General features: G+C 46.6%; 1 protein-coding gene across 1 annotated transcript in view; it reads right to left on the bottom strand.

The window, feature by feature from the left end:
• Positions 1-15,757, bottom strand: part of LAMA5 (laminin subunit alpha 5) — a 314,720-nt gene that overhangs the window by 76,973 nt on the left and 221,990 nt on the right. Inside the window, exons 33-37 of the mRNA XM_060230703.1 lie at positions 15,373-15,488; positions 14,275-14,486; positions 11,385-11,589; positions 6,187-6,331; positions 2,035-2,175 (exon numbers count right to left, since the gene is read on the bottom strand). Of these exons, the coding sequence (XP_060086686.1) occupies positions 2,035-2,175; positions 6,187-6,331; positions 11,385-11,589; positions 14,275-14,486; positions 15,373-15,488 (819 nt within the window). The remainder of the gene's footprint in view (positions 1-2,034; positions 2,176-6,186; positions 6,332-11,384; positions 11,590-14,274; positions 14,487-15,372; positions 15,489-15,757) is intronic.

The raw sequence follows: 15,757 nt of genomic DNA, 5'->3' as shown, positions 1-15,757 counted from the left end.
GGCAGCCAATAGAAGGCCCTGCTAGGCCCCTGCTGTGTGACAAGCCCTACCCCTATGCTGACCAAAGTAGACAGCAAAACCAGTATATTCATTTGCCCCGGTGGGTAGCCATGCTTTGCTAGTGGGCTTTGGTTTTTGTGGGTCACAAGGATTGTGCAAGCTTCGATAAGAAAGTAACGGAGGACAGGTCCATCAACAATTACTTGTTTTGACAGCTAAAGTAGAAACCTCAAGTTCAGAAGCAGTCTAGTTCTGGAAGTCAAGAACAAGGGACAGAAGGCTGCTGTTTTTCTTCTCTCCTTGCAAGCTTCCTGGAAACATTTGCCTGCCCTGGACAGAAACTGGATGACCCCACAGTCTGATCCAACAGGGCTTTAAGGTTACGACACAATAATGCATGTTGCTGCCAGCTGCTTCAGACGCTTCTATAATGCACCGTGGTATGTGGGCTGTGTTTGGCTGGGATGGTGACCTGTGCCCTTATGTTTGTTTATGTTATTTATAGTCTGCCTTTCTCACAGCGTCTGCAGGCAGATTATGCAGAACAGATCAATGCAATCAATAGAGTATATCTAATGACTAGCGCAACAGGGCCTAGACTGCAGAAGTCTGAAAACAAGTGGAAGTTGGAAAGCAGGTCAAAACCACAAAGTATAGCATTTAAACAAAGTATAGCATTTAAACATGATGTGATCAAAACAGTGCAGAAACCACACAGCTGGATTTTGCTTACAGCAAAAAGCAACAATACTGTATATAACAGGCCACAGTCCCTGTCCCTTTACATGAGAACAAAACAGAAGTCATGTTGGATCCAGCCAATGGCCCATCCAGTCCAACACTTTGTGTCACACAGTGGCCAAAACTCAGAAGCCCCTGGGAGGTCCACCAGTGGAGACAAAATTCTAGAAGCCCTCCTACTGTTGCTTTCCAAACACCAAGAATACAGAGCATCCCTGCCCCAGACAGAGTATTCCATCTATACTTTGTGGCTGATAGCCACTGATGGACCTCTGCTCCATATGTTTATCCAATCCTCTCTTGAAGTTGTCTACATTTGTAGCCTCCACCACATCCGGCAGCAGTGAATTCCACGTTACTTACTCTTTGGGTGAATTTTCTGCAACATAACATCACAATGGTGTTACTTACTCTTTGGGTGAACGTTCTGCACCATAACATCACAGTGGTGTTACTCCTACAGAAAAGCCCTCTTGAATAATTCTGTTTTGTATCATTTGCGGAAAGCCAGAAGAGTGGGAGCCTTCCTAATCTTCTCAGTGAGGCCATTGCATAAAGTGGGGGCCCCAAAAGAGAACGCACACATTGAAGGTTCAAGTCTAGATGAGACTTGGGGGATGGTGGCTCAGTGGTAGACCATCTGCTTGGTAAGCAGAAGGTCTCAATTCTCAGTGGTGCCCTTTTCCACATGAATGCTTTCAGACATAGCACATATTTATCCAGCACAGTGTGTATCATTTGAAGGAGTCTCCACTCTAGAGCAAAGCTAATAATGCAAAACCAGATAGGTTAAGTAACCACTGAGAATTATAGCAAAGCAGTATGAAGTTACGTGCGGGCAAGTTTCTGTTTATGACTAAATAACATTTACATGTCTTCTAGATCCATCATGCTCTTCCATGAAGGTCCCAGGTTCAATCCCCGGCATCTCCAAAAAGGGTCCAGGCAAATAGGCGTGAAAAACCTCAGCTTGAGACCCTATAGAACCGCTACCAGTCTGAGTAGACAAGACTGACTTTGATGGACTGACGGTCTGATTCAGTATGACGCAGCTTCATAAGACATGCAAGCACAGGGGAAACATCCTCAAAAAGATCCAGGAGAGCAAAAGGCACTCTGCTTCTTCAATAATTCAGATGGCAAGATTCAGGTGCCCCTCAGCACTCCTGCTCCAGAGCTGAAAAACTTCAATGGCCTGGATTGTTCTGACTGTCCAGCAAGTGAAGAAAGGTTCCCACTCCTCTACTTCTCTCAAAATGTCAACAGTTACAACCACCAGTCCCACACAATCACCTGCACACGGTACTTCTCTGTGCTGTGACAGCGGTCCGTCGCCCCGAAGCAGAAGCACCTGGTGCAGCCTTTCGGGTTGTTTGCGTCCAGAGAGAAAGTCCCCAGATGGCACTGGTCGCACCTCGGGCCTTCCACGTTTTCCTAGAAAAGATTTAAAAATGGGGAAAGGATGGGTTTGCGTTTCTACTCTTACCCGCTGATTAGAAGAGAAAGAAACATGAGGAACAAGAAAAAAATTGAGAGCTGAAGAGGGGGATTCTTCAGGTGCGTTTGAACAAAGGGACTCAAAATGGCCGCTCACTCACAAACTGCCCCATGAAAACAGGTGGAAGCTGCATTGAGATGGACAAACTATTTCATCGGAACAATATAATCAGCATTTTCCTTTGTCCAGATAGAAACGATCCACCGGGTTTAGTCTCACAGGTCTGTCCTGCTAGTGGTGGTGCATTCCTCTGGTGCAAGGAACTCTGTCATGGCAGTGGATGCCTCTTTGCACCAGAGGAAAATGCCACCATCGGTGGGATTCAGCCGTCTTTTTTAAAAATGCTGTCAAGTTGCAACTAACTTATGGTGACACCCCCCCCCCCCCAGCAAGGGGCTTTCAAGGCAAGTGAGAAGCAGAGGGGAGTTGCCATTGGCTTCCTCCGCAGAGTCATGCTTGGTGGACTCCCATCCAAGTACCAACCCTGCTTAGCTGACAAGAGCAGGCTATACTGTTCCTCCCTTTTAAAACTACATGTTATGTAATCAGGACATCCCTACAATGGAATATAGGGCTGCATATGGGGGAGGGATGGTGGCTCAGTGGCAGAGCATCTGCTTGGTAAGCAGAAGGTCCCAGGTTCAATCCCCGGCATCTCCCAACTAAAAAGGGTCCAGGCAAATAGGCGTGAAAAACCTCAGCTTGAGACCCTGGAGAGCCGCTGCCAGTCTGAGTAGACAATACTGACTTTGATGGACCGAGGGTCTGATTCAGTATAAGGTAGCTTCATATGTTCATATTGTTAAGAGCAGTGGCCTCTTATCTGAAGATCAGAGTTTAAGTCCCCACTCTTCCACGTGAAACCTGCCGGGTGACCTTGGGCCTGTCGCAGTACTCTCAGAACAGTCTCAAGGTACCTGTTGTGGGAGAGGGAAGGGAAGAGGATTGTAAGCTGCTTTGAGATGCTATGAGAGTCAGTGTGGTATAGCTGTTAAGAGCGGTGGGTTCTAATCTGGAGAACAGGGTTCGATTCCCCACTTCTCCTCCATGTGAAGCCTGCTGGGTGACCTTAGGCCTGTCACAGGGCTCTGGGAACTTAAGGTGCCTGTTGTGGGAGAGGGAAAGGAAGAGGAGTGTAAGCTGCTTTGAGATGTTTTAAGGCAGAGAAAAGCAGGGTATAAAAACCTTCTCTTTTTCCTCTTAATTCTACATTGCTCAATTGAGGTCAATTACAGCCAGTCCTTGCTATGTTACAATTCTTATTTGCTCACTTTTAAACAATTTTGTAACCCAGCAGTATTTAACTGCTAGAGCCCCGAGGCGCAGAGTGTTAAAGCTGCAGTACTGCAGTCCTAAACTCTGCTCACGACCTGAGTTCAATCCCAGCGGAAACTGGGTTCAGGTAGCCAGCTCAAGGTTGACTCAGCCTTCCATCCTTCTGAGGTCAGTAAAGTGAGTACCCAGCTTGCTGGGGGGAAGTGTAGATGACTGGGGAAGGCAATGGCAAACCACCCTGTAAAAAAGTCTGCCATGAAAACGTGAAAGTAACGTCACCCCAGAGTCAGAGACGACTGGTGCTTGCAAAGGGGACTACCTTTACCTTTTTATTTAACTGCTCAAGCAGAGTTTGCACTGCTTCATAAAAGCTTACACTGCCCTTGGAATCTTGCTGCTGATCTATTAACTGTTGCTAAGTTAAAAGCAAAGCCTGTGTTTACGTAGCATAACCCGTCAGCTGTCCCTAGGAGAATGCAAGTATAGATTTATTGGCCGCCCACCTACAGAAAGGTTGGTCTTCCTCATTCGGCTATTGTTGGGTTTTGCCTGTTTGTTTCATTGCCCGCAGAGAAACGCATGACTGAGCTGCTTCAGCATGATACAAATGAGCAATTACACAATTCCACGCTGCCGATTTCCACGATTGTGCTGATATGCACAATCGCTGTTTACACTCAATCCGTTCCGCTTCGGCAGCAGGTTAGAAAGAAAACGAAGAGCGTGGGGGAGAAACCTGACCTGCTGCATTCAGAAACAGAGCATCATCCTCAACCTTGGCATTCTGTTTCCCCAAAATCTTTTTTGTATCTTAAATCACTGGTTCCCAACCTTTTTTGGCACCAGGGACCAGTTTTGAGAAAGCTAATTTTCCCACGGGCTGGGGTGGGGGCAGCGCTGGGGTTTTTGCCGCCCCAGGCCACTCGCATCCCCCATGGGGGTCTTTAAATGAGGAGGGGAGACTGGAGCTGCTTCTGCCCCTTCCCCACTAGGCGGCCAGGCAGCAGAAGCAGCTGATCTGCCTCCTCCTCCCACTTAAACCAGTTTGGTGTAGTGGTTAAGTGTGTGGACTCTTATCTGGGAGAACCGGGTTTGATTCCCCACGCCTCCACTTGCACCTGCTGGAATGGCCTTGGGTTAGCCATAGCTCTTATAGGAGTTGCCCTTGAAAGGGCAGCTGCTGTCAAAGCTCTCTTAGTCCCACCTACCTCACAGGGCGTCTGTTGTGGGGGGGGGGGGGAAGGTAAAGGAGATTGTAACTGCTCTGAGACTCTGAGATTCAGAGTATAGGGTGGGATATAAATCCAATATCTTCTTCTTAAAGTCCCTCACTGATTAGCTGATTCGCAGGGGTCTTTAAAAGAGGGGTAGCCGAAAGTCACTGCCATGCTGCCCCTTCCGCCCACCTGGGACCCAAGTGGATGAAAGAGGCGGTGTGGCCTTCGGAGTGAGGCCGTGCTGCCTCTTTCATCCGCCTGGGTCCTGGGCGGGCGGAAGGGGCGGTGGGGCTGCTCTACCTCGCTCCGCGGCCTGGTTGCTAACAGGCCACGGACCAGTACGGTTGGGTACCCCTGTCTCGAATGTTGTGAAAGCACCGCTGCCTCCTGGAAAGCGGTACAACCACAAACACAAACTGTGGCTCTGAAGGGCACTGATTTCCAGCCCGCCTTTTGCAAATAAATTCAGTCCTACTTACTACATCAGCCAGCAGTAAAGTAGCTCTACACATCCTCTCTAAGAGCTCTGCCTCAGGCATGAATTTTCATTCTGGCATGAAATGAGGCATTTTTCAAGCTCCTGGACTCAAAGCAAAAAAAAAAAAAAAACCCCAAAAATCCCTGCAGCCTGTGACAAAGCTTCAGTAATGCTTTTGTTCCTACACACACAGAGCTGGCTTCTCAGCTATGACTCAGTGACGCTTGCCAGTTAATTAACTCTAGAAGGTGACACAGAATCATAGAATCATAGAGTTAGAAGGGACCTCCAGGGTCATCTAGTCCAATCCCCTGCACAATGCAGGAAACTCACAAATACCTTCCCCTAAATTCACAGGATCTTCATTGCTGTCAGATGGCCATCCAGCCTCTGTTTAAAAACCTCCAAGGAAGGAGAGCCCACCACCTCCTGAGGAAGCCTGTTCCACTGAGGAACTGCTCTGACTGTCAGGAAGTTCTTCCTAATGTTGAGCCGAAAGCCACCCTGCAAGTGGCAACATCCCATTATGCAAAGAGCAGGAAGAAGATGATGATGATATTGGATTTATATCCCGCCCTATACTCTAAATCTCTGCGTTTCAGAGCAGTCACAATTTCCTTTTATCTTCCCCCCCGCACACAGACACCCTGTGGCGTAGGTGGGGCTGAGAGAGCTCTAAGAGCAGCTGCCCTTTCAAGGACAACTCTTGCAAGAGCTATGGCTGACCCAAGGCCATTCCAGCAGCTGCAAATGGAGGAATGGGGAATCAAACCCATTTCTCCCACTTAACTATGCCATTACACCAAACTGTGCTTAGAAAACAACTGAGTGGCAATAGGGCAGATGGCATCGACAGTGCAGAGATTGATGGCATTTGATGCCATCAGGTACTGAAAGTACGGAACGTAATCCTTCTCCGGTCCCTTCGCCAACCTCTTAACCTGCAGCACAGCCAACAGCTGGCACATCAGACTCACCTTGCAGTGGCACAGGCCAGTGACAGGATCGCAGATGTCTGCTTTTGTCCCTGCCCGGTGACAGTCGCAGGGCCTGCAGTTTGGGTAGCCATAGTAACCTGGGGCGCAGAGATTGCACTGCCGTCCCACGATGTTGGGCTTGCACCTGGAAAAGACCAAACCTTTTAATATTAGTTTCTCCCTGCTTGTGCCTAACTAATGTGGAACTTAGGCCTTGAGGAATGCAGCTGACATTTGGAGGATTGATTCAGGTGTGGAGCCGTTTTGGTTTGAAGCAATGGAACAAAGTTTGGTCTCAAAGGCAGCTTAAAGGCAGCCAAGTTAAGCTTTCATGAGCATGATATCTGAAGTGCACATGGACACGAAAACTGATATCCAGAATTAACCTTTTTTGGTCTTAAGGTGCCCTGGACTTAAAACTTTGTTCCAGAGGCTTTTATTAATGAATCTGCTGCCTAACAACATGATAGGAAGGACTCTGACATCTCTAGCAAGAGCCAAGATTTTCCAGTTTCGCAGCCACGCCTCTCCAACAGGAAGCAGCATTCACAGGTATGACTAAAGAACTGTTTTACAGAATCAGACCCATGGGCTGAATACAGGCGGCCTATTTGGGCTGATACAGGAACTTCCTCATAGTCAGATTTAAATTGTGTGTTCAAACGCACACACCTGGGTTCTGCCTTGCTCCCACCCTTATGCACACATCTGGGTCCCACTTCACTCCCACTCCCAGAGAGCCAGTTTGGTGTAGTGATTAAGTGTGCGGACTCTTATCTGGGAGAACCGTGTTTGATTCCCCACTCCTCCACTTGCAGCTGCTGGAATGGCACTAAACATTCCCCACTCATCACTTCAAAAATGGATCATTCCTACAGCACTAAACACAGCACAGGTGTTTAGTGCTGTAGGAATGATCCATTGCCTCTTTGAGGAAGGGTGAACCGGAAATGGTAACAAATGCTGGGGTTCTGCTAGAGGCTTCCTTTGCACCCACTTTTATGAATTCCAACTTGTTGATGTTCTGAAGTTGTTATATGCTGTTTGGAAATAGGAAAGAACTGATATAAAATCATAAGGCACTTTTCTTCAGTGGAATCAACACAAGCACTTTAACCCACCCCAAAGGAGTGGGGGGGGGGGGCGCAAAGTTACTGAAGTCTGAAATAAGCTACTGAAATCTGAAACTGACATGCTTACATGGGACTGAATGGACTGGGACTTTGGTTGTTAAAATTTACATTTGATTGTTTATAATTTACTGTGATAATAATGAAATATATGTGATATTGAGATATAAAATTTATTCTTCAGGCTGTTTCACCTTCGAGAGAGTTTTGGAATTAGGTTTTAACAGCAGCAACTTCTAGTATTTGGGACTTCGTTAATCTTCCACAGTTTTTTTGGTTTGTCCTTGCTTCTTTCTGTGGTTCTCTAGGGTGAGATATTTTATATATATATATATATAAAATCCCCAGGTGGGGGCATGGGAGGCCCTCCCCAGGTGGGGGCATGGGAGGCCCTCCCCCTGCTTCAGGGTCATCAGAAAGCAGGGGGCGTGGAAATGTCTGCTGGGCACTCCATTATTCCCTATGGAGACTGATTCCCATAGGGTATAATGGAGAATTGATCCGTGGGTATCTGGGGCTCTGTGGGGGCTGGTGTTTTAGGTTTGCAGCATAGCATCTTATGCCTCTCCTCAAAATACCCTCCAAGTTTCAAATAGATTGGATAAGGAGGTCCAATTCTATGAACCCCCAAAGAAGGTGCCTCTACTCTTCATTATTTCTAGTGGAGGAAAGGCATCTAAAAGGTGTGCGGTTCCTTTAAATGTGATGGCCAGAACTCCCTTTGGAGTTCAATCATGCTTGTCACACCCTTGCTCCTGGCTCCACTCCCAATGTCTCCTGGCTCCAATCCCAAAGTCCCCAGGTATTTCTTGATTTGGACTTGGCGACCCTACTTTTTTATACTGCAAAATCTGGATTCTAAGGCTTCTGCATGTTCCTTCAAGGATAGCACGTCTGTTTGCAAATCTTGTGCTTAATTTAGTCCGTTTCTGCTTGCTGAACATAGGAGAGCTGCCTTATACTGAATCAGACTATCGGCTTATCAAGGCCAGTACTGTCTACTCAGACTGGGAGCCACTCTCCAGGGTCTCAGGTCTTTCATATCACCTTAAATAGGATTAAAATGTGGAATTCACTGATAGACAATGTAGAGATAGATAGCTTTAAGAAAGGATTAGATAGATTTATGGAAGGTAGGTCTATCAGTGGCTGCTAGCCATGGTGACTGAGGGGAACCTCCACGTTCAGAGGCAGTCAACCTCTGAATCCCAGTGCCAGGAGGCAACATTAAGGGAAGGTCTTGGCCCTGTTGGCCTTCCAGAGGAACTGGTTGAGAGACAGGATGCTGGACTAGATGGACCACTGTGTCAGACTCTGGAAAACTACTGTATTAAAATGCTTAGATTAACTGAATGTAATGAAATGCTTAGCTCAACTGACTCCATTTTCTAAAAATGGGAAGAGACCTTGCATATCAAAGTAGAAGCATAGTATTTACTAACACTGGTATTTACATAGTATTTACTAACACTGGTGTGAATTCCTGCCCCAGGAACTAACAAAGGCGATTCCCCTTTGAAGATAAAATGCCTCCGGGGATGGCAGCCCAGCCATGCCTGTGAGATCAAGAACCACAGAGAGATAAGCGAAAGGCGCTGTGTGAAAAGTAACACTTCATGTTAAGAATGCTTGGGAACATAGTTTTGTTTAGAATACCTTTGATGTACGATTTGTTAAAATCGACTCCTCACCAGGGAGAATGTATCAGTTCCAATCTCGCTATGCTCAGAAACTATGAACCATCAAATAAAGCCTTAAACTTTGTATCCAAAGAAGTCTGGTTGATTTGAGGTTCCATCGTCTGACACACTAGTCAGATCCAGCAGGGCTCTTATGAAAGCCTCAGCCTCTATGGCCTGTTGTTGGCCTTCCAGAGGAACTGGATGGCTGCTGTGTGGGACAGGATGCTGGACTAGATGGACCACTGGTCAGATCCAGCAGGGCTCTTATGAAAGCCTCAGCCTCTATGCCCTGATTGCCATCCAAAGGAACTGCTTGGCCCCTGTGTGAGACAGGATGCTGGACTAGATGGACCACTGGTCTGCTTCAGCTGGGCTTATGTTCTTATGAAGGCCTTGGCCTCTATGCCCTGTTGTTGGCCCTCCAGAGGAACTGGCTAGCCACTGTGTGAGATAGGATGCTGGACTAGATAGGCCATTGGTCTGATCCAGCTGGGCTCTTTTTATGTTCTTATGGCCTGGTCCTGTTAGCCAGAGATGCCAGGACCTTCTGCCATTGAGCCACAGCTCTACATCTTTCTCATTCAACACACATTTTGCTTGCCTTCCCTCCAAGCACTGGGGATTCCACCAACGATTACCTACATGCTGTTCTCTAGAAACTCACTGAGATCCTCAGCTTTCTACACCCTGTGCTTGGTAGTCCTGTGCATGATTATTCACATCCCATCTGGGCTGGGTAACAAAACTGAAGGGCTTCTGATAGCTCCGAGGTTGAAAACTGGTTCCTGTGATTCGTAGGGCCAGACTGCACCAAAGCAGGATCAGAAATATTCTCCAAGGATCCATGTTCCCATTTGGAGTCGTGCGCTGTGGTGCCACTCTGCAACCTCCTTGAGGAGGAGCCTCTGGCATTGCCAGCCAATGTGGCTCAATGACCGTGAAAGCCACTAGGTAACCTCAAAAGACAGCAGGAGACCAGGTCTACTGGGGGGGTTTGCTGTATACTTGAGACTTAATGTACCACTGTTTCTGGGGTTCAGGTCTATAGATGCTGCCCCTCAAAAAAGACTATTCTTTGATTTAAGTTGCTGGCTTGGTTAGGTTATACAGACGCTTCATCGTTACTTCTCCCCTATTATGTCTCTGTCTATCTCAAGAAGTGGACTGGACAACTCCTCATCAAAGGATGGGTCACCCTTATCTGGGACAGACATGACAATTCAGGGAATGCACAAAGCCCAGCCAGTATGCCACCTCTATCACAGACTGAATAAGGGGCTTTTGGAAAGCCTCTCCCATCTGCAAAACAATGAATTATCATCATGCAGTTGTTGAAATAATCAGATGGAAACTGGAAAGGCAAGGCACTGGCACCATAAACTTCACTCATGTCAGCTGGAGGTCTGCAGGTGCCAACCTGTAAATGGGCAAAACCAACAATTCCTCTACATGTGTTTTAAAACATAAGAACACAACTTCTCCCAACAACAGACACCCTGAGAGGTGCGTGGGCCTGAGAGAGCTCTCGGAGAACTGCTCTTGAGAGAACAGGTCTGAGAGAACTGTGCTTGACTCAAGGTCACCCAGCAGCTGCAGATGGAGGAGTGATGAATCAAACCTGGTTCTCCAGATTAGAGTCCACTGCTCTTAACCACTACACCAAACTGGCTCTTTTCTGCACTTTTCTGCACAGGTAACAGGTTTTCACTCTACAAAATGGTTCTCAAACTTACTTGGATAAATGATCGGAGCAGTGGTCTATACTGCTACTTACAGTTTATTGTAAGATCCTTTTATGTAATTTCTGCACTGCTTAATGTGTCGCGTTAATAACTGTGCTGTGCTTTCTGGTCATTCCAAATTTCTACAAGTCCTAATGCACTGCTTATTGAAGAAGATGTTTGATTTATATCCCGCCCTCCACTCCAAATCTCAGAGTGGCTCACAATCTCCTTTATCTTCCTCCCCCACAACAGACACCCTATGAGATGGGTGGGGCTGAGAGGGCTCTCACAGCAGCTGCCCTTTTAAGGACAGCTCTGCGAGAGCTATGCCTGACCCAAGGCCATTCCAGCAGGTGCAAGTGGAGGAGTGGGGTTCTCCCAGATAAGAGTCCACACACTTAACCACTACACCAAACTGGCTCTACAGTTTGGCTCTCTTCTTATTTAATGTCCCATTTTGTTGACTGTATTGACTCATTATGGGTAATTCCCTTTGAGTCCTTGAGAGAAAGGCAGACTATAGATAAGTAAACGAAACATTGGATCAAGGTCCCTTTTGGGCTGAGGAAAGTCTGAATTGCTGTTGGTTACATAGGTAGCAAAGTGAGGTGTAAAAACGACGCTGCCTGCTATGCACAAGACTGGTGCCTGCTCATACTCACCTGCACTGTCCACTGTCGATGTTACATCCCAGCTCCGTCAGGTCTTGGATCCCAGCATGAGAACAATTGCAGTCCTCACAGCCCACCAACGGATGGCAGCCAAAGGTCTTGGGCTCACAGATGATGCACTCTGGTTTGATGGTGCGTGGCGGGCAGATGCACTGTCCTGTCAGCTCATCGCAAAGACGAGTCCCGCAGTCGCAGGCTGGAGGAGGAGGAAGAAGAAGACTGCAGATTTATACCCTGCCCTTCTCTCTGAATCAGAGACTCAAAGTGGCTGACAATCTCCTATATCTTCTCCCCCCACAACTGACACCCTGTGAGGTGGGTGGGGCTGAGAGGGCTTCCACAGCAGCTGCCCTTTCAAGGACAACTCCTGTGATAGCTATGGATAACCCAAGGCCAATCCAGCAGCTGTAAGTGGAGGAGTGGGGAATCAAACCCGGTTCTCCCAGATAAGAGTACATACACTTAACCACTACACCAAAGAAGAAGATATTGGATTTATACCCAACTCTTCACTCTGAGTCTCAGAGCGACTTACAATCTCCTTTACCTTCCTCCCCCACAACATATACCCTGTGAAGTAGGTGGGGCTGAGAGAGCTCTCCAGAAGCTTCCCTTCAAGGACAGCTCTGCTAGAGCTATGGCCAACCCAAGACCATTCTAGGAGCTCCAAGTGGGGAATTGAACCTGGTTCTCCCAGATAAGAGTCCGCACACTTAACCACTACACCAAACTGGAAGCAAAAAGCAGCAGTTGAATAGCACAAAGACATGCACGCATGCACATGAAGGCACGCAGCATCATTGGCCAGGGGCATCTGTCTGACTACCCTATATCTTGATGCATGTTCAGATTGGCACGGCACTTCTGATAATATTCCTAAACCTGGCAAGCTGCTGCTTCTAGTATGAAGGACTGGCCACTGAGGGCCCGGCCAATACATTTTTTTTGGACAGCCACTCCATAGCAGCAACCACACAAGCCAGTTTTGAGGGAGGCAGATGTGGATTTTCCAGTCTATAAAATTTAAGGCAGAGATGAAGCTGAGAAGATGGGGCAGGTGGCTGAATGACTGAGTTTCCTCTCACTCTCAGCCAAAAGTAAAGTAGCGAGGTCTCCCTTTGGTCAGGGAATGCAGCTGCTAACAAGCGTCTCATCTCTCCCACTTTCTGACAAGTGATGCAGGATGCTGGCAGACGGCTCATGAATAAAAGCAGGAATCTAAAGCAGCTGGATTTTTTAATTTCCATGTAAATCAACTGAGTGCTGATGGGCACGGGAATGAAGAGCTGGATTTCTATGCCAAAAATATGGTGTGTGTGTTTATGTATTTGTGTGTGTGTGTGTGTGTGTGTATAAAGCACAATACAATGAGCACACTGCAGATTCTAAAGATTTTTTTTTCTTCCATGGGAGAAGATGGGAATTAATTTCCATGGATGAATACCAATGCAAGGCATTATGCTGAAAGGGAAGAACAAAGCATATTTTAACATAAACTGTCTACATGTGATTTCAGCCAGTACCCCCCTCACACACATCCCTCTGGTAAATTTACACTGTGATCCTAAGAAAAGTTAAATCCTTCCAGCCTTAGAAAGAGTGTAGCTCTGCTCAGGAGAGCCAGCACAGGCTAGTGGTTAAAGTGCTGGACTAGTAACCTGGAAGACCCAGGTTCGAATCTCCACTTCTGCCATGGAATCTCGCTTGGGTGACCTTGGGCCAGTCACACCCTCTCAGTCTAACCTACCTCACAGGGTTGTTGTGAGGATACAATGGAGGAGAGGAGAGCAATGTTAAGCCACTTGGGGTCCCCGCTGGGCAGGATACAAATATTAATTAATTAATCAATTAATTCAGGTGGGGTAGCCGTGTTGGTCCGAAGCAGCAGAACAAAGTTTGAGTCCAGTGACGCCTTTAAAGACCAGCAAAGTTTTATTCACTGTATAAGCTGCTTTCATGTGCAAGCAGTGTGCTTGCACATTAAAGTTTATGCCATGAATAAAACTTGTTGGGCTTAAAGGTGCCACTGGACTCAAAATAAAAATAAAATTAGGGCAGCGCTGTCACTGCAGTGTTGTCTTATCATTCCCATGTAGCTAGCGCCCTCCATGAATGTCCTTCTGTAGGAATAATTCTAAAGCAGTCCCATTTATAATGCACCTTATTGACCTGTTATGATTTTGCTTCGTTTTTCTTTGCACATTGTTTAATACATGTAATCTTGTAATGGGATAGAGTGCCCAGCAGATTCGCAAGAGAGCCATGGCCTCTCTTTTCTTTGACCTTGGGAAACAGGTGCTTATCAGAACTGCTGGAAAGAACAGTTTGGAGTTTTATTTCCAAAGAAAAGACCCTTAATAACCGTGTGGGGAGGAATTGGGCACATATATTTCAAATGCTTTGTCACTACTTTTTCGCACGTTGGATTGCTTATGTCATTAATGGCCATGCCTATTGTATAAGTATCTGGCCCTTCCCTAAGAGGTTAGTTCTAACAAGAAACGTCTTGTTGTGAACTTGTATCTCTTTAATAAACTCCTTATTTGATTCAAATCAGAGGCTGAGTTGATGAGAGCTGCACAGAACCTGACATCTGCATACCAAGCAGATGCTCTACCACTGAACCACAGTTTCTCCCCAGATCACCTACTTCACGATCCTTTTTGACTGGAGATGCTGGGGACTGAACTCTCGGAATTTCCACATGCAAAACAGAGTCTCTTTCACTCCTCCCTTATGGACAAGGAAGCATCTGAATAACCTATTCACGTAGCTGCATGGGATTTGAGACACATGGGCAATTCATGCAGATCTAGAAACATCATACACGTTGCCCTCGAAAAGCACAGATTTCCCCCAACCTGCAGAGAAAGGCACTCACGCCTGCAGTTGGGGAAGCCCCAGTAGCCCGTGGCACAGCGGGAACACTCTCGCCCAATGATGTTGGCCTTGCAAGGACACTGGCCGCCAAACGGCTCGCACTGGCTCCGGGCAGCGCCCACTTCATGGCAGCGGCACGGCTGGGCTCCGTTGTTGTAAAAAAGAGAGATGGCAACAGCAGAGTCCTGGCAGAACTTGGACGATGTCACTGGGCTGTGGACAGAAAGAGAAGGTTCTGCATTTGGACGTGGGCACCAGCACGTGGACACCATGGGAACAACCAATCCTGGTGTCCACTAAGTATTTTTAGAAAGTGAGTAGGGCCATTTGGGGCTTTTCTCAGCCAGGCTTCTGTTTGGCCACTGGAGATTTGATTGGCTGTGTAGATTTTTAAGAATGTTGCTTTACCAACAGCTGCCATCACAGCACAAGGATTTTTATGTGTGTCTGAAGGCAGGGCTTTTTTTGTAGCAGGAACTCCTTTGCATATTAGGCCATGCCTCTCTGATGTAACCAATCTTTCAAAAGCTTACAGGGCCTATTGCAAGCTCCAGGAGGACTACATACATCAGGGGTGTGGCCTAATACGCAAAGGAGTTCCTGCTACAAAAAAAGCCCTGCCTGAAGGTAAGCTATGGCAGCCATTTGGGAATTGCACCCACTGTGCTGTGTCAGAAGTCCAGAGGTGCCTGCAGGCTCAAAAGGTCTGGGGACCCTGGAACACACACACACATGCTGCTCAAAGGGTAGATGAAGAAACTTAAAATGAAAGAACCAAAGAAGTACATTTCAGAGGGGTAGCCATCTTGTTCTGCAGTACTAGATTTGAGTCCAATATCACTTTAAAGACCCTAGAAATCTTGTTGGTTTTTAAGATGCTGCTGGAAGTTAATTTAGCTCTTCTAAAGAACAAAAGAGACTTTGCCAAGGAGCTTGAAACAAAATGAAGAACAGTTTTAAATAATAATTGAGAAGAGTTTTGTTACATCCAATTCCAGTTGTATTCAACAGCCTACCCAGAGGACAGGGAGAATAGGGAATGAGGGTCTTTCCTTATGGTGTCACGCAGAAAGTTCCATTTGTGAAGTGAGGTTCTCACTTGATAAAGAAGCTGTTGACTCCACAGTTGCTGATAAAATCATAGGATTTGTCTAGGGGTTCCTCTATGAGATAGCTGGAGCCGTAACTGTCCTCAGGGACCACGAGGATGTAATCCTACAACCAGACAAATGAGTTAGAATGGGGAGTTAAATCCTGATTGCATTATCCATTTCTAGGATCCCAGAGTAATCATTTTGGGAATTTGTGTGTGTGTTTTAAAAAATTTTATTAGTTTTCCAAGGGGAAAAGGGGAGAGGGAATACAGAAATAGAAAGTCAAAGTTTAGCAATACAATTATAGTCCAATCTGCATGATATTAAGCCTTCCCAATAAGATAACTATAAAATATTTTTATTCATTATATACCCTATCTTCATAGTCTA

The sequence above is a fragment of the Heteronotia binoei genome, chromosome 2 (genome assembly GCF_032191835.1).
Source record: "Heteronotia binoei isolate CCM8104 ecotype False Entrance Well chromosome 2, APGP_CSIRO_Hbin_v1, whole genome shotgun sequence".
NCBI lineage: Eukaryota > Metazoa > Chordata > Lepidosauria > Squamata > Gekkonidae > Heteronotia > Heteronotia binoei.
The sequence above is the reverse complement of the archived record's forward strand: the minus strand, read 5'-3'. Positions and strand labels throughout refer to the sequence as shown.